General features: G+C 47.4%; 1 protein-coding gene across 3 annotated transcripts in view; it reads left to right on the forward strand.

Moving 5' to 3' along the window:
* Positions 1-277: 277 nt before the first annotated feature.
* The window catches only part of AMOTL1 (angiomotin like 1), a 142733-nt gene continuing 116517 nt past the window's right edge, over positions 278-26493 (forward strand). Inside the window, exons 1-4 of one of the 3 annotated variants that reach the window (XM_089775714.1) lie at positions 278-418; positions 2118-2216; positions 9691-9826; positions 17473-17523. In XM_089775714.1, coding sequence (XP_089631840.1) covers positions 2181-2216; positions 9691-9826; positions 17473-17523 — 223 coding nt within the window. In that variant the 5' untranslated portion in view covers positions 278-418; positions 2118-2180. The remainder of the gene's footprint in view (positions 419-2117; positions 2217-9690; positions 9827-17472; positions 17524-26493) is intronic. The other 2 variants (XM_089775715.1, XM_089775719.1) reach the window with 2 other exon arrangements.

A 26493-nucleotide genomic window follows, 5' to 3' on the forward strand; every position in this document is an offset into this window, starting at 1 on the left:
GATCCAGCGGCTTGGCAATTTAGTAATGTCATAACTGCTAAATACAAACTGCTCACAATAACATTTTCTATCTTCTAGGCATGTAAATGTTTGTGTGTGTCTCCCCTTCTACATGCCTAGTGGTTTAATATCCCAACAATAAGGATATGACTCAAGAAAATGAATGCATTCTTTGGATCTGCCCAGTACTGGTAATGCTGATATGTGGTCTGGAGTATTTTGAAGCTCTTGGAACCCACAAGAACAGTGGAATTCCAGTGCTTTACTATGCAAATCTAAGCAAGCCCGGGCAATGGCTGAATAGTTTTCAGTGTCATCAGCGGATGAAGTACAAATAGCAGAGCAATCTTTGGTCTTGCAGTACCAGGTTTAAGAGAGATTTCATGTTAGAGGAGTCACACCACAGGCACTTTGTCAGGTAAGATTTTATAGTTTGTAATTCAGACTTTTTGAAAGGCCTTATCCAGATGTAACTAGAACAATTTCTACCGTGAGTATAGAAAAAAGCCAGGTACTATCTGGCAGATACTTCTAGTTTGCAGGAAAGCCACAGAGACGTAATTATCGGTTGACTGATATGACAATACCATGTGTAAAATGACTGGCATCTAATCAGTCTTTGCATACCACTGATAGAATTAATGATAAAGGGCTAAGATGTCATTATACAGTGTTTGTTATATGTTTAGTACAGACAGCATGATTAGCTCTGTATGAGACACAAAAGAAGACAAAGCCCATATCCTCAGGATTTTTACATCAGAATACGGATTTTACAGTGTAATTTTAAAATATATCATGACTAATGTTGAAATAAAAAGTAAAAGAATAAATAAAAACAATCTGTTTAACCATTCCATGCGATTTGCTGTAATAGGATCTTTTGGAGCTTTAAAATAATAATAATGAAGGTCTTACCAGCTCTACATGAACATAAAAATTCCATAGGATTTTTTACAACAGTAGGAGATTACACCACTTTTCTGGCCAATATTGCTAGTCCCACCAATGTTATGTCTGTCCTCCGTCCCAGAGACTGTTTGATGTTTTTTAACGTTTCTTCTATAGCTATCTTGCATCTGATTCCAGCAGCCCATAGCCATATTAAAGGTGATTTAATTTTACCTGACTCTGCAAACAGTCTCATTGGATTCACACTAGACCTGATCTTTGAAACCTAGTCAGCGTCCGCTGTGATCATATTTATTTCTAGATTTTCAGAAACACCTAGCATCCTTTGGGCACCAAGCTCTTTTAGAAAAATGGCCCTAAACCACTACTTTGTTGTTTAAATAAGGGTGGTAGAATCAGTCCGAGCCATGTTAATGATCACCATGTGTTGTCAGTAAGGCAATATACATTGTAGCTTATGTATATCTTTCCCAGTATAAAAATCTTTCAGAACATTGTTTGGAGATCACTCTTTAAATAGAGTAAAGGACAGTTGTTATTTTACATAAACTGCTCTTCCCAGAAGATAGATCATGTCATGATTCCTAGGTGCCTTTGCTGCATGCTTTCTCCATGGGCAGGCGTGGGATGTAGGGGAATGTACATTTCAACACAGAAATCTAAACCCTGTCCCAACATGCACACACCATGTGTAAACAAGTGCCTTGTCTCAAGTCATAACAGCATTTTAGAAGATTTCTTTCATGGGGATTGTGATGCCCAAAAGCCACAGTACTGTTGGCTTCTCTTTTAGCTATAATAAAGTCAGATTAATAATGTAATAGTTCAAGGTAACCATGATGAGGTCATGTAATTAACATTGTGACTATATTCCATGCCAGTTGGCTCAAACTTCACTGTGTAAGAAACTCTTTAAGAGTGGCTACAGAGAATTTTTTGAATGATTGCATTGACAAACAGTTCATTCATCAGCATTCTGGTTAATTAAAAGAGACTGTTCATGGGGAAGGCATATGCGAGGCACTAAAAGGTTCTTGAAGGTGATTAAATATAGAAGCCAAGCTGAGGTGACAACACAAAGGCAGCTTCCTACTTTGTACATTCCAGCACAGTGGTCATTATTCTTATTATATGGGTGTGCATATGTGAACACTGTTTTTCTGGCCCCACATGAATCTGAGTGATTCTGTGTCACTGTGTTCCAGGAGTCAGATCCAAATCTCATTGGCTGGGCTGGTGGCTAGATCAAATCCTAGAAGTTTCCACTCATGTTGCTCTTGGAGAGGGTGCCTAACTGTTCAAAGGTAGGTTCCAAAAGATGAATATTTTCCAAGGGCTGGGAGCAGGTTGTGCAGAAGCAAGAGTGAGCTGAGTGCACGGCTGTGGACATTTCAGACTTGGGCATCTAAGGCCTTCTTTACACTTAAAAGGGTTTGTTGTTGTTGTTTGTTTTGTTTTTGCTGCTTTAACTATGCCATAATAGTTAAAGTGGCAACACTTTCACAGTTATGTCAGGATAAAAATATTTGTGCTGCATTTATATTGGTATGACTGCATCTGCAGCAAGGCTTTCACTGGCAGATTTGTGTTGGCAAAAAGTCGCCTGCTCCCAACTGATGTAGCCTTGCTTGTACAGCTTGAACCTTTGTTAACCAGGACTCCCTGGTCCAACAACTTCCGTGGTCCTGCTGGATCATGGGTATTCCAGGACCAGAGAGTCCCAGTGGAAAGCTAGTGGCTGAGCTCCATGTATCTGGGCTGCTTGGTATGCTGCAGCTGGGATGCTACATACAACCTGCCAGGGCCAGGAGCCCAGCATGCTGCCACAGGAGGGCTGCCCGGCACATCCAGGAGTGCCACGCGCCTGTAGAGGGGTTGCCCGGCACATCCAGGAGCCCAGTGCATCAAGGAGCTCAGCGCACCTGCTGGTGCATCCAGGAGCCCAGCACACCTTTAGCAGGGCTGCCAGGTGTGGCCAGGAGCCCAGTGTGCAGGGAGCTGGGCTACCTGTCTTAGCAGGGAAGGGGAAGGGAAGTGGTAGGGCAGCGGGGCTGGCAGGGAAGGAGGGCCCCCAGGAGACTGGCGATCCAGGGCTGGGGGGCCAGTAGAAGGGAGGCAGATATGATCTCCCCAGGTCAGCAAAATTCCTCTTCTGGGGCTGGTCAGGTCCCAAGTGAGCCGGAGCAGGGAAGTCCAACCTGTAAAACTTTCATTCAGTGTAGACCAGACCAAAGTCATGGTGCCCAGTTATATATCTTGGCCCTAAATTTAGGCATTTAGATGGGTATTTGGGCAATTTTCAGTGTCCAGTTGCTGAACTAAGGGAAATGTGGGCTAGATTAGATTACTATAAGGTGCATGCACAACTAGCTGGAAGACTATACTCAAAGAGAAGTTATCACTGGTTCACAAGTTATCAATGGTTCACTGCTAAAATGAGATGGCATATCTACTGGGGTGAGATAAGTCTGATACTAGTTAATATTTTCATTAATGATGTGGATAATGGAGTAATGAAGTGGAGAGTATCCTTATAAAATTTGCAGATGACACCAGGCAGGGAGGGATTGCAAGCACTTTGGTGGATAGGATTAGAATCCAAAATGTTCTTGACAAATTGGAGAATTAGTCTGAAGATGAAAATCTATACAGGCAAGTGCAAAGTACTGCACTTCGGAAGGAAAAATCAAATGTACAGCTATAAAATGGTGAATAACTGGGTAGGTAGTAATACAGTTGAAAAGGATTTGCGCTTATAGGAAATCACAAATTGACTTGGCACTTGACTTAGAACTGGTGAGGCCTCAGCTGGAGTACTACTGAGTCTAATTTTGGATGCCACACTTTAAGAAATATATTGACAAACTGGAGAGACTCTAGAGGAAAGAAATAAAAATTATAAAAAAAAATTAGCAAACCTGAACTATGAGGAAATTCTTGCTAAAATAAGATTTAGAAAATAAGGGGGAACCTTATATAAAGAAGATGGTGATAAATTGTTTTCCATGCTCACTGCGGTTAGGGGGCAAGAAATAATCAGCTTGGTCTGCAACAAGGAAGGTTTAGGTTAGATATTAGTAAAAGTTCCCTAACTAAAAGGGCATTTAAGATTTGGAACAGGTTTCCAAGGGAGGTTGTGGAATCTCCATCATTGGCAGTTTTAAAGAACAGGTTGCACAAACACTTGTCAGAGCAGTCTGGGTGTATTCGGTTCTGTCTTTAGAACAGGGGGCTGAATGAGAAGATCTCTTGTGTTCGCTTATAGCCATACAGCTCTAGGATTCTATGAGCATGTGAACATCCATATTGGAAATTTGGGCTGGAAGTATAAATAAATATTTAAGGTTCATTTGTGAAAATATTTTTTCTTGGTTGTGATTGGCTAAATTCCTCTTCTCATCTTATAATCTATTTCTATCATGGTACCACCTACAGAACCAAGCTAAGATTGTGTCAGGCACTGTACACAGTAGGGTTGTTAAACAGTTAACCAATAAGCACACTGGTAAGAACGAGGCTTACTTGTTTGCTTACTGGTTAACCAACGCTTGGCAACAAACTCCAGCGGCAGCCAGTCGTACTGGGCCAGAGCAGCTACTGCCATGGAGGGACCAGCAGGCTGGGCAATGGGACCCCCTGGTCACAGCCACGGCAGGGCCAGATGGTGGGCCGAGTGGCAGGAGTTGAGTCAAAATAGTTAACTGGTGAAACTCTCATGTTTAACTGGTTAACTGTTTTAGCATCCCTAGTACTTACACAGAATAAGACGCTCGCTGACATACAGAACTTTTACAGTCTAAACAGATGAGAGAGACAGAGAAGAGGCATTATTGGAAGCAATGGTACTAAAGTGTGCCTGGCATTAATTAGGCACATACCCACTCTCCTCTGACTGGCAATTCAGAGTTATTGCTTTGCTGAGTTGAGCCCACTATCACCTTCTCAGCTCTGTTCTTCTTCTCCCATCTCACTCCTCCATATGTTCCACTCCATTTCACCAGCTGCTGTTCCTGATGGCATTCAGCCCATTCCACTATTCTCCCGACCACCTCTTTTCTCCAGATATCACTTCTCCTGGTGCTGGACTTCTGGACAATATGATCCCCCCTAGCATGGATCTCAGTAACCATGGTCTGCAAAGAGACGGGAGCTTGGGCTCCTTTCAGCTGTGTCACAGTCCTGCTGGGAGTGTTGGTGTTTTTAAGATTTAATTAGACATTAAGCACAAATAACAGCTGATTCTGGGAGGAGGGCAGATGACTTGTGTCTCTTTAAAGGCATAGCATGAAACCAGGTTGCGAAAGGTTCTGAACAGGATTTTTACAGTGAAGCTGAGAGACAAGTTGCTTTAGGGACTATACTGGTTCCCATTTCCCCGCAAAGTTCCTTGTTCAGGGTTAAAGGAAGAGACTCTTTGGTCGTTGGTGTGGGAAGTAGGAATACAGGGGGTGCTACATTACCCCTCAGATTTTGAGCCCCCGCTAATTGTCCCAGCTCCAGAAGGTACTGGCTGCCGGCCCCACCACTGCCTCTGAGGGTCCCCGACAGCGACCACATGGTTAACAATAAGCAGTGAAGATGTAGCAGCACAGATAACAGCTTGAGCTAGCCACCCACCCTGTCTGGCAGTGCCCCTGGGTACATGTTCCAGTGGCTAGCCCAAGCTGCCACTCCTGATTTCAGTGTGGACACACTCTTCCTGGAACAACAGATTGGAAGGGGTCATTCATCTCAGTGAAAGATGAATTCAAATGTCTAGTGATAATTTTATGTCAATATTTTCCATTTCATTCCTTATGTAAAAAAGGAGAGGAGAAGCACAACGAACTGTAAGGCACTTCTCAAGTAAATATCATTTTGGAGACATTGCTTCTTTTCCCCCCAAATCAAAAAGCCAACTCCAAGAAGACTATGTTCACAGCATACAAACAGAGAGGTTAAATTAAAAAACCATGCAGTACTCTTTCTGGAAGATTGCAGTGTAATACTACAATGTTATACTACTTTTCATCTTAGAATCCAGACCCTTAACACACAGTGACCAAAATCAGAGCGAGACAAAGTAGGCTGGCCCGTAAGATGGAAATGCACAACTCAGATCCCCTTTTCCAGGTTGGCTTTTTCCAAGCTGACTGCTGCTCCCAGATCATGACCTTCTTTACAGTGCCTCCAAGCAGGACCAGGAGCTGCTGTCTTTCTCTATCTCCTCCCACCTTGTCCCTCTCTTTTAAAGTGATAGCATGCAACCATAACACTGTCCTCAATATACTACATCAGTGGTTCCCAACCTTTTTTACACTATGGACCCACAAACCCATTCACAAACTTTTGGCAGACCAGCAACATTTTATTTGCATATTTGCAAATTTGTTATTAAATAATGAATATGCAAGTATGCAAATAAAATGTTACCGGTTTGCCAAAAGCCCTGGCCCCCAGAGCCACTGCAAACAGCTTTCTTCATCTCCACCAGCCCCCTGTCCCTTATAGCTCCCTCCACACCAGACCCTCCAGTGCCAGCCTCCTGTTTCCAGAGCCCTACTGTCATAGGAGACCATGTCAGAGGGTGATGAGGCCCTAGCCCTGGCTGCCGGAAGAGCTGCGGGCCTCCCGCCATGTGGCTCCAGCTTTGGTTCTGGCCAAGGCTGCCAGAGCAGCCATAGGCTGCTTGTGACATGGCTCCAGCTCTGGCCCTGCCTGGAGCAGTTGCCACCCACCACGCGGCCTGCAGCTCCAGCCCTGAGGGAGGGCTGAAGCTAGGGCCAAGGTCATGTGGTAGCTGCCCTGCTGCTCCTGGGAGGTGGGTGGGCCTCAGAGAGAACATTGAGTGGGCAGTGTACTCCAGTCCCCAGAGCCACCGCAGCCTGGCAGCCAGTGGTTCACAGACCAGCAGTTGAGAAACCCTGCACAACAGAGCTAGCCCTGCAAAGTCCATGGATATATTCACTCTTAGGGTATGTCTAGACTACATGGCTCCATTGACGGAGCCATATAAACTAGTTTACCCGACTTAGTCAATGAAGCAGGGATTTAAATAATCTCTTCATTAAAATAAAAATAGCCACCGTGCTGTGCCGACAATCAGCTGAGCCGGCAGAGCGTGGCAGTCTAGACGCGGATCGGTCAACAAGGGAAGCCTTTGTCGACCGCTCCCTTATGCCTCGTGAAACGAGGTTTACAGGAGCGGTTGACAAGGGAAGCCTTTGTCGACGGATCCGCGTCTAGACTGCCGTGCTGTGCCACATCAGCTGATTGTCGGCACAGCGTGGCGGCCATTTTTATTTTAATGAAGCGGGGATTATATAAATCCCTGCTTCATTGACTATGTCGGGTAAACTAATTTACATGGCTCCGTCGACGGAGCCATGTCATCTAGACATACCCTTACTGAAGATAGACAATGTAGCCAAACTCATGGAGCTCAGAGAGCACACAATTGTATTCTTAACATCTGAAATCCACTGTGAGTAGTAGCTTATTTTAGTGATTTGTTTAGCGAGAGCTTATTTTGTGGGAAGAGGTTGGAAGAGTTCTACCATATCCCCCCAAAATCTGATGGCTGCAGATTGGCAGTATTGGGGAATTTAATCTCAAGAATCTCTTGTTTGTGTGTGCTAATGTCAAGTGGTTACCATTTATTTTCTTGTCATTCTGGCCAGATGAATTCTGCACGGTTTAGTCTTAAAAAACTCTAGTGCAGCTGTTACTGTCCAGAGAATACATGCAACAGATTTTTTTTAAAACTGGAAAAATTCCAGACCAGAAGCTTAACTGACATTTATTCTCCCACGTCCAGTTCTTACAGATTAGAGGTTGAAAAAATGTTACTGAAATAATAATTCACATATTGCAGTATTTATTTTGCAGTTAGGGAGGACTTTAACAATGAGGACAAAAAGGGAAAAAATGGATTTGTGCCTCTTTTTGTTTCATTTTGATAGAGGCAGAAAGGGGAGGGGGAATCGACTAGTCAGCTGACTATCCTTAACATCCTTAATGTGCACCAAGGCAGGTTTGAATGTGCACCACCAGTAGAAACAAAAACCCTAGGGCTTTGTCTACACTGGCATGATCTTGCACCAGAAACATGCAAATGAGGCTAAGTGTGGAATATCACCAAGCCTCATTTGCATATCTAATGAGCCTCCATTTTTGCGGAAGAGGCTCTTGCACCAGAAGGAGCTGTCTACACTGCCCCTTCTTGTGCAAGAAAAACCCTCTTGTGCAATGCCGTTATTCCTGAAAATAATCAGCATAACAGCATTGCGCAAGAGGGTTTTTCTTGTGCAAGAAGGGGCAGTGTAGATGCTCCTTCTTGCACAAGAGCCTCTTCCACAAAAATGGAGGCTCATTAGATATGCAAATGAGGCTTGGCGATATTCCACGCTTAGCCTCATTTGCATATTTCTGGCACAAGACATAGCCTAGCTGTGGGTGCTCTGCTAATCAGCTAATCAGCTGGGCGGTATTTGAATCTCTCCTGAGTGGCCACATAAGCGCACAGCTTACAGGGAACATTAGTGCTGGATGCAGGCTCTGGGAGAGATTTTGAGAGCGGTGAGGGGTCGGACTTTGGGAGGGAATGTGGAGGTGGGATAGGTCAGTTGCAGGCTCTGGAATGGAGTCTGGGTGCTGGGTGCAGGTTTTGGGAAGGAGTTTGTGGGTGGAAGGCATTCAGTGCTTACCTGGGGAAAACCCCTCTGACAGCAGCTCCTAAGCCAGGGGGCTCAGGAGGTCTTCATGTGATGCTGCCCCAGGCACCACCCCTGTAGCTCCCATTGGCTACAGAGGAACTCGAGACAGAGGCAATGCAGGGAGACACACACATACCACCTGCCCAGGGGCTGCAGGGATGTGCCAGCAGCTGTGTGGAATGAACAGGCAGGAAACCACTTTAGCTCTGCTGTGTTCCCTGGGGTCCCTGCCCCTGGGCCTTTTAAATTGCTGTGTGAGAAGGAGTGTGTGTGGTAGGCAGGGCTGGAGATGCTCTGTGGGGCATGCAGGGACAGCAGGCTGGACCAGGGAAGAGACCTGGCCCTGAATGTAGTTGGAGCAGAGCCCCCAGGATTATTCCTGGAACTGGGCACCATGAATCCATATAACTCACTGCCCTTGAAACCAGGGACAAGTTGAATGTCCTGGCTAATTACAACTGTTATGGTGGGCTCCACGATACAAGTTATACAGCGAGAGAACTTGGCAACTTTTCTACATTTTTTCTGGCTGAAAAATGCTGATTTGTAGAAATCCAAACTGTTCATGAAACAGTGTGAGGTTCAAGACACCTGACTAAAAAAAAAAAAAAATGCGGTTAAAAAGTTTCAACTTCGTTGAACCAAAAAATTTTGGTGTTTCAAGTTGTTCTAAATTTTTATTAAATTTACTCTAGTAAAAATATTTAAAAAAGAAAAAAGTCAAAATGTACACAAAACATTTCAATTCACCAGAACTGATTTTTTTTCTTCAGTTAATGGTTGTTTTTGAGACTTCAACTTCATCTTAATGTGTGGGTGGGGGAAATACTTGAAATGTCGAAGAAAATTGTCAGAGGTTAGGAAAACAGCTTCCCACCTAACCCTAGTTAAAACCAACACCTAAACGTAACTGTACACGCTCTCCATCTCTTACACCCCATTTATGATCTGGGGACAATTTAGCCAATATGGGTGGACATAGATGCAGACATACCAGTTTCACTCTGCTTCAGTGGTTAGCTGCTTGCAGATTTTGAAGCCTGGTCATTGCAATAATTCACAATAGGTTTTGGTTATTCCTCAGAAAGAACTTCAGGAGGCATTGCCAGCAGTGCTCCCACACTGTATGGGCAGCATGGACCTTGGTGACACCTGGAAGCTGGATGAAACCAACTGGCTGACTCACAATGGCATTTTTTACTTTGCTAGTGACCGAGGAGGTACGGAAGTTGTGTAGCTTTGAATCAGCCTAACTATTTAGTATGTCTCTCACTCTGTGTGCCCCAGACCCAAAGCCTTCCCATCAACAGTTTTATGGAAACCAAAATGTTTTGCTTCAGCAAAAATGTTCCCCCCCAACTCTATTAATTTCCCTTTAGTGCTGGTGATGGCCAATCTTGGCATTAGTTACAAGTGATGGGAATTGTCCAGGGTATTGCATGGCCTCTAGCACCACAAATGCTTTCAAACTATCGGACCTTGTCCTCTGGCTCAGGCAGTGGGAGGGCTTATGCCACATGATACACAGCCAACCTGTGGAACTCATTGCCAAGGGATGTTGTGAAGGCCAAAACCGTAATTGTGTTTAAAAAAGAACTAGATAAGTTCACAGAGGATAGGTCCATCATTCGCTATTAACCAAGATGGTCAGAGATGCAGCTCCATGCTCTGGATATCCCTAGTCTTTGATTGCAAGATGCTGGGACTGGACAACAGGGATGGATCACTTGATATTTGCCCTGTTCTGTTCATTCCCTCTGGGGCACCTGGCATTAGTCACTGGCATTAGACAGGATACTGGCCTAGATGAACAGACGTTTTTGCGCAAAAACTTGTGGAGCTTCCGCACTACAAGCGCATTTTTGTGCAAGAAAAAGTACCGTATATCATCAGTTGACAGGGCTTTTTGCACAATTGGTATTCCTCTTTCTACGAGGAATAAATCTTTTTATGCAAGAGCTCTTGCGCAAAAAGCCGCATGTGGACGGACACCAGGGCTACATCTATACTGCAGGCTTCTTGTGCAAGAACTGTTTTGCGCAAGAGCACGTCCACACTGCCATGTACTTTTGCGCAAGAGCATCCATGGCAGTGTGGACACTCTCTTGCGCAGGAAAGCTCTGATGGCCATTTTAGCCATAGGGGTTTCTTGCACAAGAAACCCCTGTTGCCCGTCCACACTGCCTTCTTGCTCAAGAGCTCTTGCACAAGAGGGCTTATTCCTCGTGAGGAGAAGAATAACTCTTGTGCAAAAAGCCCTCTGTTCAGACGCTTTACTGTAAATTTACTTGCACAAGAACATGTGTGCAGTGCAGACGCTCTGTAAGGTTTTGCACAAGAACGGCTGTTCTTGAGCAAAAAGCCTGCAGTGTAGACGTAGACCAGAGAATTCTTGTGCAAGAAACCCCTATGGGAAAAAGCACAGGTGCTCTGATGGCCATTCTGTGAATGGCTATCAAAGCTTTCTTGCACAAGAGTATCCATGGCAATGTGGACACTCTCTTGCGCAAAAGCACATGGCAGTGTGGATGCACTCTTGTGCAAGAACTTTTTGTGGAAGATCTCTTCCACAAAAAGTTCTTGCACAAGAAGTCTGCAGTGTAGACATAGCCTCTGAGCCTCATACTCCTGCACCCCAACTCTCTGCCCCAGCCTTGAGTCCCCTCCCATATTCAGAACCTCTTGGCTCCTCTCCCACCACATGAATTTTATTATGTGCACCAGTATGAAGGTAATGTGTCACACATCATCTCCATGTTGCACATCACCTCCACATTGGTGCACATCAAAAAATCATTCTGCTCCAAGGTAGGAAAAATTAGAGAGAACACTGGTCTAATGTACTTGAATATTTTCACAAAAAATAGAACTGCTTTTCCTCACAGTGCAATCTGGGAATTGTAGGGGTCAAGAAGGCAGTTCCACAGTAGTCTGTTTGTTTGAAGTGAGACTAGATAAAGTAACAGATAATCTAAGGTTCCTGGAATAATTACTTTGTCCATTTTGAATATCTAGAAGAAAAACATTTGATGTGATCTTACCTCATTTCTCATAACTGTTGTTGAACTTTGGCTATGTGCTCAGGGCTGTATTTTTCTTTCATATTTACGTTATGGTAGTTCCCAATGGCCCTGATCCTGACTGTGCTTGGGTCTGAACAGAGGTAGACATGGTCACTGCCATCAATAATTTACAATGTAGGAAGACAGGAAAAGTATAAGGGCAGAGAAAAGAGGTGTGATAACAAATAATGATTAGCTACATTCATACACTTTGTATAGGTGTGTTTTTGCATCTGTCCATCTGAATTCCAATCTTCTCTATGGTTTTACAAAAACATACACAGGTTGGACCTCCCTGGTCTGGCACACTCGGAACCTACTGGTCCTGAATGAGAGATTCCTGTGTGACTGGGCAAGTCACTTTGCTTCTTTGTTCTTCAGTTCCCCATCTGTTAAATGGGGATGATTCACAGGAAAAAATGAAATAGTGATTCTAAAACTGTCAGGGTATGTCTACACTACAAAGTTAATTCGAACTAACAGACGTTAGTTCGAATTAACTTTGATAGGCGCTACACTAGCGCTCCGTTAGTTCGAACTTAATTCGAACTAGCGGAGCACTTAATTCGAACTAGGTAAACCTCATTCTGCGAGGACTAACGCCTAGTTCGAATTAGCTAGTTTGAATTAAGGGGTGTGTAGCCACTTAATTCGAACTAGTGGGAGGCTAGCCCTTCCCAGCTTGCCCTGGTGGCCACTCTGGCCAACACCAGGGAAACTTGTCTGCTCCCCTCCCGTCCCCGGAGCCCTTAATGGGCCATGGGCTGGCTACACAGTTTGTGCCAGTTGCAAGGCTGCCAGCACCCAGCCAGCAGACCCTGCACCTGCCACAAGATGACCCAGCCACCCGATGCCACCCAGCCCTCCCCCTCTTCCCGGGACGAGCCTGGCGGTTCCCAGGAGCCTGCCCGGGGCCGCAAGAGGCGGGTGCCCGCTTGGTCTAGTGCGGAGATCGTGGACCACATCGAGGTTTGGGGGGAAGCCTCCAATGTCCACGATCTCCGCACTAGCCACAGGAACGCGGCTGTCTATGTCCGCATGGCTGACAGCCTGGCCGCCAGGGGCCACCAGCGGACCCGGGAGCAGGTCCGCTGCAAAATAAAGGACCTGCGGCAGGCCTACTCCTGAGCCTGCCTGCCAGGGTCCGACCCGGAGGCCTGCCCCCACTTTCAGGCCCTGGACCGCATCCTGGGGGCTCACGCCGTCCATGCCCCCCGGGTGGTCATCGACCCCGGGGCAAAGGGACCGGTCCTGGACACCGAGGAGGAGGAGTCGGAGGACGCCGCGAGCCAGGAGCCTGCCCAGGACCCAGGACCCCCGAGGAACCCCACAGACAATATCTCCTGTGTTGTCCGAGGCCAGGGAGGCCTCCACCTGTGAGTACCATCATGCTCCCCTTATGTGTACGGGAGGGTGGGGTGAGAGGAAGCCCAGGGACCGTGTGCCTGGGCCTTGCCCACCATGGAGCAGCAGCTGGGTGTCATGCAGGGGCCTTGGCCTTGCAGAGGGGGGCTGGGTTTCACCCACCTTGTCCCAGGGAGAACTGACCGCTGCTCTTGTTTCACCATAGCCGCAGCACCTGGGACTGCCGGGCGCACCACCCCGCCTGCAACAGCCACTCGCGCCCGGGCCAGCCGGCATGCCAGAAACCAGGAGGACTACTAGCAGCGGCACCTCTGGTTCATGGAGCAGCTGCTCCGCAACCAGGAGCACTGGGTCCGGGAGGACCTTCGGCTGCGCCAGCGGAGTGTGGATGCGCTGGAGGAGCAGGGCCATGGCCTCAGAGGCCACCTCCAGACCCTGGTGGACCGGTTCCTGCCTCCTCCTGCTCCGGCTCCTGCGGCTGCCACAGCTCTCGCTCCTCCTCCCACCCCTACTGCCCCTGCTCCCTCTGCTGCCCCTGCTCCCTCTCCCGCTTCCTCCGCACCCCCCGTCCCTACTGCCCCACCCTCCACACCCGCTCCCCCCCGAGGTCCCCGCACCCGCAGCGTTGCAAGACGGGAGAGCCAGCCGGACCCCCAAGCCTGAGCTTTCCCTTCCCTTCCTCCCCTTCCACCCCCTTCCAGCTCCCTCCTCCCAGGTTTCCCCCTCTCCTTTCCCACCCTCACTCCTCCCTCCCCCACCCCAGTTATGTAAAATAAAGAGAGGGTTTTTTTGCCAAAACAGGTGTCTTTATTTGACATTAGGAAGGGAGGTTAGAGAGGGGAAAGGGAAGGGGGGGGAGGGTGGAAGAAGGCCCCAGTGGGGCATGCAGGGAGAGTTCAGTCCTCCTCCTCCACCTGGAAGCTCTCCCGCAGGGCTTCCCGGATCCGGACGGCCCCCCGCTGGGCTTCCCAGATGGCGGCGGTGCGGGGCTGAGCGTACTGGCCAGCCATGCGGTCAGCCTCAGCCATCCAGGCTGGCAGGAAAGCCTCCCCCTTCTTCTCACACAAATTGAGCAGCACAGAACATGCTGCCACCACGGGAAGGATGTTGTGCTCGGCGAGGTCGAGGTGGGTGAGGAGGCACCTAAATCGGGCTTTCAGTCGCCCGAAGGCCCCCTCAATGATGATGCGGGCCCTGGTCAGCCTCGCATTGAAGGCCTGGCGGGAGGGGTTGAGGTGCCCCGTGTAGGGCTTCATGAGCCAGGTCTGTGGGGGTAGGCCGCATCCCCCACCAGGCAGACGGGCATGTCCACGTCACCGACCCTGATGTGGCGGTCGGGGAAGAAGGTCCCGTCCTGCAGCCGCTGGCACACGGAGGAGTTGCGGTACACCCGCGCATCATGTGCCTTGCCAGACCAGCCCACATTAATGTCCGTGAACTGTTCCCGGTGGTCACACACGGCCTGCAGGAGGATGGAGAAGTACCCCTTGTGGTTCACGTACTGGGAGGCCTGGTGTTCCGGGGCACAAATGGGGATGTGCGTCCCGTCGATGGCCCCCACGCAGTTGGGGAAGCCGAGGGCGCCGAACCCCCGGATGACGGCGTCTGGGTTGGCAAAATGGACCACCCTGTGGAGCAGCACCCGGTTGATGGCCTTGACCACCTGCAGAGAGAGACAGCAAAGTGCGAATCAGTGGGGCACCCGGGTGGCTGGGAGTGCTCGTGCCCTGGCAGTGCCCCGCGCCCCACTCCCGGGAGCAACCGCCCTGGGCAGCATGTAGTACGGCCAGGAGAGACCGGCCCCTCCGGTGCAGGGCACTTTTGCCTCCGACCCCCCGTTTTCCCTGGGGTGGCCCATCCCCTCCTTGCAGCCCCCCTCGCCCCCGGCCCAGTGGCCAGCGAGTGCCGTACCTGCATGAGCACCGCTCCGACGGTGGATCTCCCCACGCCAAACTGGTTCCCGACAGATCGGTAGCTGTCCGGCGTGGAGAGCTTCTAGAGGGCGATGGCCACACGCTTCTGGAGGGGGATGGCGGGCCTCATGCGAGTGTCCCTTCTGCGCAGAGCAGGGGCGAGCCACTCGCAGAGCTCCAGGAAGGTGTCCCTCCTCATCCTGAAGTTCTGGGTCCACTGTTGGTCTCCCCAGCACTCCAGGACGATGCGGTCCCACGAGTCGCTGCTGGTGTCCAGACGCCAGATGCGGCGGGGCACGCCGGCGCCCAGGCGCTGCCGCAGCTGCTCCATAGCCCCCAGGGTGGCCAGGCGGAGAGGCAGGGGGCTGACGTGCACCAGGTGGAACCAGGCAGCCTCCAGCCATTGCTGGCAGGCTTGCAGCAGCAAGTCCATAAACTGCACCAGAAAGTGCAGGGCGAGCTCTGGCTCCATGTTGCCACCTGCGGCGGCGTCCCCGACGGGAAGCACCGACACAGATGGGCACAGAGAAAAACGCTTTGCTGTCCCTCGGCGAGGTTGGCAAGCAAGCGGAAAAACTGAAAACTGGCTGTCCAGGGGGGTCCCTTTAAGCACGAGCCTCAGACAGCAGCCACACAAAGCAACTGCTGACCTGATGCCCTGCCGGAACTGGTTTCAGCCGCCCTTAAATGCGCTCCTACGTCCAATCAGTGTGGACGCGCTAGTTCGAATTAGCAAAACGCTAATTCGAACTAGTTTTTAGTTCTAGATGCGCTAGTTCGAATTAGCTTAGTTCGAATTAACTAATTCGAACTAAGTTAGTTCAAATTAGCGCTGTAGTGTAGACATACCCTCAGTGATTGAGAGATTCCACTACAACTTTTGTAAGTTCTTCCATTGGTTAATTATTCTCACTAGTGTTAAAAATTTGCACCTTATTTCCCATCTGAATTTGTCTGGCTTCAGCCTCCAGTTGCTGAATCTATTAACATGTTGGTCTGCTAGATTGAAGAGCCCATTAACAAGTAGGCTGCATCTAGACTGGCATGATTTGCACAAAATCTTGCCACCTGTCTACACTGGCCGCGAGTATTTGCGCAAGAACACTGACTTTGTAATGGACAAAATCAGTGGTTCTTGCGCAAATATGCTGACGCTCCCGCTCAGGAATAAAAAGTATTCTTGCGCAAGAGGGCCAGTGAAGACAGCCACGTTAATTTCTTGCGCAAGAAAGCCCAGTGGCTAAAATGGCCATCGGAGCTTTCTTGGACAAGAGAGCGTCTACACTGGCACGGATGCTTTTGCGCAAAAGCAAATCTTTTGCGCAAAGGCACATGCCAGTATAGACGCTCTCTTGCGCAAATACTTTTAACGGAAAAACTTTTCCATTAAAAGTATTTTCGCAAAATCATGCCAGTCTAAACGCAGCTATACAGTATAGTATAATAGTATTTCCCTACCATATAGGGGTGCTGTGGGGATAAAGTCACTAATATGTGTGAAGTGTCCATAATACCCTTTGGTAATGGTGGCCTGCTAGATTTCAAGTCCTCATGTTTTGTCCTCATGTAGGATAATTCCTCATTCATTTTCTACTAGTCACTAGTGCCTGTTAGAGTTTCTCCTACAGGTGCAAATTCACAAAGTTAAAAGGCTCGCTTGGCCTGCTAGTCAGGAGGAGGAAGAAAACTGGCTGTAGCACTTCCCTTCTTCTCCATCGGTTGAAATCTACTCTGGCTACACAACATCCCTGTTTGACAGACAGGAGATTTTGGTGTCAGAGAGATGGAATACAGTGACAGAAGGAGAATGAGTCTCTTTGGTTTATTTATCATATATTTGTCTTTGAGGATCTGGACTTTTTTATGGCTTCTTTCTTTTTAAATAATAAAAAAGAAAACAAAAATCCCCTTAGAGGGTGGGATAGTTAATGCCGAATACGTTTTCCTGCTGTAGTTGCCTAGCAACCAGTGGGCTGGCAGGCCGGATGGCAGAAAGGCCTGCAGTAGTGAAGGGAGGTATTAGTGTCTGTTCAGGTGGGCACAGGCTCGGCACTCGCACTTCTGGAGCTTCTGCTCTGGTTCAGGATGCTTCTGGCCAATCTCTGGACACAGGGAGGACAAAGAAAAAGGAGACGGGAGTGGCTGGGTTTCTGAAAAGTCTGGCAGACATGGCAGAAAATGAGGTTGTCATTTTGCAAGAGCAGCCTGGGTGTCCTGCCAGATATCAGGATGGTGCAGTGCAGACCCCCTAGGACTCTGCCAATGCAAACCATATGGGTGCTGGAGGAATGATGAGGTTTTATTCTTCATCAAGAATATGCTTTGGTTTTGGGGCTAAATTGACCCAAAGTTTCTTTGACAATTGCTAATTTCTGAACAGGCTGAGAGAAAGCACCACCAGGCAAAACTAGGGAGAAGCTAAGCAACTGCCTTGCTGGAGTGTTACTAGAAGCAGTTTTATTTCTCTACCAATATACACCTATGAATCAGGCTGCTCTTTCCAGGCATTTGTTCTTCTTCCTGCAGATAATGAGATTTCTGAAGGTGCACCAGCTCCATTCAGACTGGATCAGTTGGGTAAGTCGCAGGCGGAGCATATATTCCTGTGTCTTTTTCTTCTCTGCATCCTATATTGTAATTAGGATGAGAAGACTTAGTTAAAAAATAGGACAGCTGCAGAGTGCAGTCTGCCGCATAAATGCATCCTTATCAGTGGTTCCTTTCTGCATTGCTTTTGAATGTATAGATCAAAGAGGTAGACACTACTGGATGCGAGGACATGTACCTTTCTGAATCACATTTGCTTGGGTGTTTTAATTTGTGTCAAGAGTTTGAATCTTTCTGTAGAAGAGAGTATAAAATGCTGCAGCTTTTTGGAAGCACAGTTAGGCTACGTCTAGACTGGCATGATTTTCCGGAAATGCTTTTACCGGAAAAGTTTTCCGTTAAAAGCATTTTCAGAAAAGAGCATCTAGATTGGCACGGATGCTTTTCTGCAAAAGCACTTTTTGCGGAAAAGCGTCTGTGGCCACTCTAGATGCGCTTTTGCGCAAAAAAGCCCCTATCGCCATTTTCGCAATCGGGGCTTTTTTTGCGCAAAACAAATCTCAGCTGTCTACACTTGCCCTTTTGTGAACGGGAGCAACATAGTATTTCCGCAAAAAGCACTGATTTCTTACAGTAGGAAGTCAGTACTTTTGCGGAAATTCAGGCGGCCAGTATAGACAGCTGGCAAGTTTTTCTGGAAAAGTGGTTGATTTTCTGGAAAAACTGGCCAGTCTAGACACAGCCTTGAAGTTTAACCCATGGCTGGCACCAGCACTTCTGTGGTCCTGTGATGGTTAGTATCATGATGAGCTCCCAAGATATGTCCTTCAGAAAGATGTGTTCTTATTAGTTAGAGCAGAGGGCTGTAACTAGAAGAGTGTGAATGAAGTCTGAGGAATGAAGAGTCCAGCTCACAGACTGAACTCAATACTTCACTTCATATGGGTTGGTTTGGCAGGGCTCAACAATCTCTGACTTTCCAGGAGAACATGCCATCTACAATCAGCCCTTTGCTTCCCCATTGGGCTTAGGGTTGGGCCCACTTTACTTTCAAATGGGGAGGTAGGTGCTGGTGGCCTGCCCTATCTCTGTTCAGTCTTGTAGCTAGAAGTTCCCCTGATTGGGTTGCAGGACATACTAGATAGCTTCCTGGGGCCACCAAGTGTTGGTGACTGACTCAAAAGGTCATAAATGCTTTTATGGAAGGCGGTGTGAGCATCTACCCAAATAATGTAATAGGACCAACAAACAGACTGCAAGAGAGAGAGAAAGAGAGAGAGTGTGTGCTCGTGTGTGCGTGTGCGGTGATGTGGGTTATGCGGTCTAGACCACCTGACAAAATAAAAATGAGGCAAGAGGTTCCAGGGTAGAATAAAGGTGGGAAAGGGTTGCGAGTGTAATGTGCAGTAAAGATACAAAGTGTAATTATTCTGAGAGAGTTCCCTAGACATGTTCTGATTCAATGGACCAGTGGCTTCTCAGGAAAGCTGATGATGTGACCGCCAGCCTGGCATGCCCAGCCTGACCTCCACTGTCACACTGACAGTCCTGCCTTACTGTCACTGAACAAGACAGCTGTTCAGCTGCAAGTTGTTAGTAAAGGAGAAGCAGAACCTGAGGCACTCACAGCAAATGTGGCTTATCCTGAGGAAGAGCAGGGCTGGCATTACCATGAGGCAAACTGAGGTGGCCGCCTCAGGTGCCAGACTGTGGGGGGGTACCACTAGGGCCCAGAGTGTAGAAAATTGTGTCTGCTGCTGGTGCATATGTATTCTCTCTGCTCTAGATGCACATTACACTAATTACATTTGCTGTTCAGGCGTTTGAAAGTTAAGTGTTACTTAAAATTTTTGAACAAGGCATTTTAAGTTGTTAGTTCTCCTTTATCGGGGTAGGTAGCAGAGCAATACAATGAAAGGAGTAGAACAGGAAGAAGGCAGAATTGAGACTTTTCAAAGTTTTGGCCCAAGTGAGGGGGCATGGGGACATCATTTGAGCTCCCCGCCTCAGGTACTAAAATGTTGTGGTCCGGCCCTGAGGAAGAGGTACCTTCAGTCTCCATTTCACTCCTTGGTGCCAGTGCACCTCGAACAATGGCTTTCCCTTTTCTCTTCTGCTTAAAACCAAATTTGGATGGTCTCAGATATGAGAGCGAGAGAGAGATTGATCCTCATGGTCAGTTAGCAGGATAAGTGATCTGAGCACTTTCATGAGATGCTGGTCCTTCCTGCTTCCTTTACAGCTTGAAATATCATGACAACGGTCTTTATTATGGTATTTTGGTTATTTTGTCTTCCAACATGAAACATAATAAGAGAGGAAGAAAGTTTAATTATTTTCCACCCCAGACCTCATAAGAAGCTTGGTTTGGATGACCAGTTCTGTCCTTCATAGCAATTTCTCTTTTCTTCTCGTTCATTCTGTCCCTTCTCTCCCACACTTCAGGATTTCGGCATGTATGATTCTGCTTGTGACTGTTTTGTACTATAAATGATTAAAACAGAACATTTCACGCTTGCTCTGTAGCCTAGCAGAAGAATGCTGTACTGTCTCCTCAGTGAGCTGTGAGGTAGAATTTTTGGTCTTGGAGAAAGGAAGGGCAAGGGAGAGATGCTTTCTTAAGTAGGGGCAGAAGCTAATGCTACACAGCCTGATCCTACTTCTGAGTCACATACAACTGGAAGTGTCACTAAAAGTTGGGGTGTTTGCTGCTTATGGATAAAGGAAGAGAGGTCAGATGAGGAAAAATGTATAGGAGGAAAAAGAGCTCTCTCCCTACATAATGGGATCAGAGAAATCTATTATACCGTAATGGAAATTTGATGAAAATGGGAGGGGGGTAGTGGTTGAGAAGGGAAACCAACCCTCCCAGCATTCAGATCAGAATGTTTTCTCTTTTGACCTAATACATCTGTAGAACTTCTTAGAGACTGTGAACCAAATTTCCTGATAGCTGAACATGTGTGATTAAATGTACTATTTATATCCTCACAATGTATAAGCCTGTTAAGGGAGGCATGCTACAACTACTGTGATTGCAGGAAATATAGTTACTGCTGTATTTTGTTCCTGTGCAACCAGGACAACTAGGAATCCAATCCCATTTGCTTTTTTAAGAAATCCCTAGCCTGTTCATCCCATTGCTTAGTAGCCATCCAGTTGCTTTTTTTCTTCATTGTTCTGACCTCATCTCTGTCTGGAATGAATCCAGAAAGCTAGTGTTCCATTTAACAGAGTCCTCTGCCAGAAACAAAACAGGTCAAATTATTAAAGAAAAGAAAAATGAAAGCTCTTTGGAAAAATCAGAAAAACAGATGTGCAGAGATGACTTTGCTGTCTGTAGTTGCAATGCTGCCTATTAAATGCACAGCATGAGGGGAGTTGATAAATATGTACAGCCGTCACCATAGTGAAAACCTGGCGATGGCTATTAATTTAGTACAAGACTATGTTTCTTTTACTGTTCACCAAGTTTGAGTTTATTGGCCATGTGGTAGCTAGATTGTTTAAACACCTTTTGCAGATGAAATTATGGAACTACACAAATGGTTGTGCCTCTCCTCATAATTTAAAACATTTCAGAGAAGCTGATGACCGTTAAAATAGTATCTGAAATAAGCTGTAGATCTGGGATAAATGAAGTTAGTGACTAATCTGAAAAGCTAGCCATTTGATGGGGTAGGACACATGGTAAGGAAGGCTTTTTTTGAATGGGTCTGTGCTGATTATTTGCTAAACTTATTCTAATGAAACTTCTTTATAGGCTGTACTAGATGACTTACCCAGTGTTGTCCAGGTTCTTCAGGGCAGTGGGTGGACAGTGTGGAGGTGGGGGTGTAGGAGTTAGAGCAGGGCCTTGGGGAATGGGGGGTCAGGGCAGGAGGCTGGGAGTGGGGAGTGCAAGAGTGAGGGTTAGGGAGTGAGGAGCTTAGGGGAAGTGGGGGGGCCCATCCAGTGGGGCTTTCTTCCTCACCCCAGCCAGCAGAGCCATTTCTCCCCATCTCCACCTGGCATGGGCATTCTCCCTCCCCCTACCCTCCATCGTTGCCAGAGGCCTTTTCTCCCCTCCCCCCTGAAGCTGCCGCCAAGGACCTGGGGACTATTTACCCAGTCTGGTGGCAGGCAAAATGGTGGAGCCCCAGCCCTACTAACCACTCTCTTGGTCAGGGGTGGGCAATACTTTTTTGCCAGGGGCCACTTCAGAAATTTTTTAAGTGCACCGGAAGGGACAGGGACAGGATACTTTCCTGCTTTTCCACTCACAGCCCATGACTGGTCTGAGGGTCAGGGAGTGTGTGAAGTCTTTGCCTTCCCCACCCCCAGGTTCTCCTTAAGCAGCCATGCCCCCGGCTGTGGGAGGAGATTTCACACGCTCCCCCCTTCTGCCCCCAGGCCAATCAGGCCTTGGAGGTGAGGGAACGCATGAAGCCTCCTCCCACCATGCCAGGAGCACACGGCGCTTAGAAGCGCCACGCACTGCTGGCAGGGTGGAGGAAACTTTGTGTGCTTCCTACCACCCCTAGACCCAAATTGCCCTGGGGACAGAAGGGGGAGCAGCAGGGTTTCCACCGGCCAGATCAACCCACTTGGCGGCCGGATCCAGCCCATAGAGGCCCCTTTGCCCACCCCTGCTCTTGGTGATGTGGCTGCCCCCAGTGGTCATTTTGAATATAACTCTCCCCTGCAGCCTCATTGCCCTGAGTGGCCACTCTCAGTATCATATTCATCCTCTCTGTGCCCTTCCATGTTATGGAAAAAAATCCAATTCCCGGCACTTCTTATTTTCATGGCACAATCAAACCCTGACCTCACTTTAAATTAGGAAAAGAGAAAGCAGCATACCAAATGCGTTGGTGCTAGCCCTTACCATTTAGGAGGAGTCCTTTAACAAACAGACTGGCACATAAATCTCTAAAATATATTGTCAAGGTCCTCACACAGACCCCTCACCCTGGGACACCTCCTTTGTCCACAAATCACCTGAAGATCCTTTCTTGTGCAATCACCTGTTCCTTTTATTGTCTGTGTATGTCCACCACTTTCTATTTACAGAGCTTTGGCTTTCCAGCAGCTAACTCAGCTTCCTTCTCCTTCAGGCTGGGGAGCACATATAGCCACTTTCTAGCTTCTTCCACCTATGGCTGCCTTAGATAGCCCTCTGGATTAAGGGCTGGATTAAGACCTTTAGAGGCCCTAACCACTGAAAAGATTATGGTGCTCCCCATATGTAATTCAAAATAAAAACAATACTATACTGTAAAATCTGGGGGGGGGGGGGGTTGGTTTTTTTTTTTTTTTTTTTTTTTTTTGAGTGAGCCTGATTTGCTGGTGCCCTAAGCATGTGCTTAGTCTGCCTAATGGGTAATCCAGCCCTGCCTCTGGCTAATGAGGCTCAGGACTGGTTTCATTAGCCCTTCAGGCCTGGGCTTGCTCAACTGGCTGTAATTGGCCTTTTCAACGAGGCTGTAGCGGCAGAGGTCTGGCTTAGCTAGCAGTCTGTCACAATATATATAAATTATAATTCCACATTTTGGTTCATGATGTTGTCCAGGCATCTTACCTTCCTGTCTTAGGTTGACTTTACATGCAGTGTAGCAAGTGGTTGTGGAGCTATAAGCCATGGGCTGCCTAATCTAACATCAGACATGACCGTCACTATTACGACATAAAATGGGGTGCAGATAATTGGGGTTGCCTAAGTGTGGGCTGAAATGGGACAATTACTTATTCGTTTGCATTTCAAGTTGATGCATACATGGGTAGTTGTAGATGTAATGAGCGTCAATACCAGACTGAATTTACTATTCAGAACTGCTGAGTCCACAGGAGTTTAGTGATCTTGCCTCATGCCTGGTTGCAATAAGTATCATAGATTATATAGTGAAAGGGAGTCACTAATAGAGAACTGACTGGGGACTCCAGATGACCCAGAGGTTAGTAATGACTCAATGCAGAAGGATCAGTAGAAATGGGTGGAAAAATTTGTTACGTTGCAGGGAATGTTTGCTCTGTCCTCCAGCTAAAGCAGAAATGCGTGGGAAATCTGGGGAAGTTTTTTTCTCTTTCCCGGATTAGAGAGCCTTCCATTTTTAGACTGTTAGTCTTAAATCTGTTCCCTTGTTAGCATTAGGTGGCTGGGCATGGGCCTATGTGAAATGAGATGATATCATCAGGCGAGTTCATAGTGGACTGTTGTCTACATGACCATAATAGGCATTTCAGCAAAGATGAGTGGGCATGGGAACTGAAATACTGCCTGGCCCCCAAAAGGGTAACATTCTAACATGATTACACAAGCAGCATGGGATAGCTTGAGCTACTGGTAGCTTGTACCAGGCCTCAGAGCCGGCCATTGTAGGGGGCACCGCGTGGGGCTGCCGGGCCGGGCAGAGGCGGCACCGCGCATGCTCCACGTGCCCAGGAGTGGGGCCACGCATGCGCCGCATGCCCAGGGGTGGCACCATGCTGCCCGGGACCGGGGTGCACGAATGGCTTGTAACATATGTTACATTGATTTTCTGTGGCAGCCCCACAATGGGAGGTCAACAAGAAAAACTCTCATGGCATGCAGAGGGTATGCCTGCCTGACCCCATGCCTCAGAAAGCTGAGTGCACCCTTTTGTACAGAATTTAGAGATCCACTGATGGAAGGCACTAAGTATGAAATAATCACACACACATGCTGTTCACATACCAGTATGTCCTGCTTTGCAATCAGACTCCAAGCATTGTAAGTCTGGAGGATGGGTTGCTTAGGTAGAGTTGGTGAGGTTAAATCTTGAATAATTCCAGCCATAATGAGAATACATCCTGTGGAATTGGCGCACTGAATGGCAAAGAATCACTTTGTGCTGACAAATTTCCTGTTTTCCTGTTTCTACAGTACTTCTGTCCAACATGGTCAATAAATCCACTCCTTGACAAGAAGGAATATGTACAGTATGTGATTTATGTGAAAACGAGTGGGGAGACAGCTGTGCAGTAAGGAAAAGGTCCTGGATTTAATAACAGTAATGTTATTTATAATTCTCCCCCACATTTGCACACTCAGGATGCTGCTCAACAAGACAGTGAGAGTGCACATACACTAACTAAATGCAAATCCCACATTCAAATTCTAAGCAGTGAGAGAGGATTTCATAACAGAAGCAAGAATGGTCTTGTTTAAGGCATGAGACTGGAGATTTGGAGTCAGTGCTTAACTCTGCCACAGACTATCTCTGTGACCTTGAGCAAGTCACTTAATTTTGGTGCCATCGTTTCTTATTTGTAAAGTGGGATGATGATGATAGAGATGATACAGATACACTTTTAGCTCTGGACTGTAATCTCTTTGGGGGCAGGGACTATTATCATATTGGATGGGGCCTCTAGACCCTGTTGTAATACAAATAAATTATAGCAATACTACAAAAGAGGAACACTGAGATGGGAGGAGTGGAAGGTAATAACATGGCCAGAACATTATTAATAATTTCATGGAGTCTGATGCCAGAATGGACATTTAACTATTTATTCCAAGTGGTAACTTGGGTTAGACTAAAGCCCCTCGTGAGATTAAACTTGTGTGCCACAAGTAGTGAATGAGAAACTGAGGAGCCACCTATGCCTGAGTCCCCAATTTTCATGCTAAAAACATTTTTTATCTACCTGCTTTGAGTATATATATAGCCTCCATTCTCTTAGTATCTGAGCATCTCATAATCTTTAATGTATTTGTCCTCACAACAATGCCAGCGAGATAGGGCAGTGCTATTATCCCCATTTTACAGATGGGGACCAAGGCAGAGAGACAAATGTTATGTCTACAATGGCAAAAAAAAACCCAACAAACAAAACCAACCAACCTCCTGCAGCAGCAAACCTCAGAGCCTGGTCTCAGAGGGCTTGCACTAGGGCACTAAATATGTAGATGTCCCCACTCCCCTTGCCTGATTTCAGAGCCCAAATTCTGGCCTAAGAAGCAGGAACATCTACACAGCTATTTTTATCACCACAAGCCCAAGTCTGTTGTGATAGTCCCAGGCTCTGAGACTTGCTGCAACAGGGTTTTGGTTTTTTATTTTATTTTATTTTATTTTATTTTATTTTATTTTTGAATTGTTGACACACTAAGTCTGGGGTTCTCAATCCTTTTCTTTCTGAGCCCCTCCCCCCAACATGCTATTAAAAACTCCAAGGCCTACCTGTGCTACAACAACTGTTTTTCTGTATATAAAAGCCAGGGGCGGCATTACAGGGTAGCAAGCAGGGCAACTGCTCCATGCCACATGCCACAGGGGCGCCTGCAAAGCTAAGTTGTTCAGGACTCGATTTCAGCCCTGGTTGGTGGGACTTGGGGTCCCAGTCCTCAGTCCCTTGCTGTAGAACTTCAGTTTTCTGTTCTGAGCCCCAGCAAGTTTAATGCTGACCCTGCTTGGCGGCCCTCCTAAAACTTGCTCACAACCCTCCAGGGGCCCCAGTTCCCTGCTTGAGAACTACTTCACTCAGTGACTTGCCTGAAGTCACACAGGCAGACTGGGATGGAGCAAGGAATCCCAGGACTCCCAAGTCCCACGATGGTGCCCTAATCACTTAAAACAAAAATCTTAAAGGGATGGTGATTATGGTTGAAAAAGTGACCATGTAAAAATGGGAACTTCTTGCTCAATGGATCTGTTCTCTGTGATGTGTGATTTTGGTGATTAAACATTTTCTGCTTTTTACTTCTATGGGGATGCTCATGGGTGGTCAGTGCAGCTAGGGCTGAGGGAGGCAGGCCCCCAACCCCCACGTCCCTGCTGAGGCCCCACCCCAGGGAGGGGAGGAGGTGAGGCAGTGTGCCGAGCGCGTGCGCTCCAACCTGCAGCACTGGGGAGGGAGGAGGGAATGCGTCTCCAGCTTCCCTGGCCCCAGAGCACAGGAAGGGCAGGTGCTGGGGGCGGCAACACTCTGCCCCCAGAAAGCCAACAGCAGGCATTCTGGGGGTGGATTGTGGGTGGGGCCATGACTGGCAGTTGG

Source organism: Pelodiscus sinensis, chromosome 1 (assembly GCF_052426305.1).
Source record: "Pelodiscus sinensis isolate ZL-2025 chromosome 1, ASM5242630v1, whole genome shotgun sequence".
In the NCBI taxonomy this organism is placed as follows: domain Eukaryota; kingdom Metazoa; phylum Chordata; order Testudines; family Trionychidae; genus Pelodiscus; species Pelodiscus sinensis.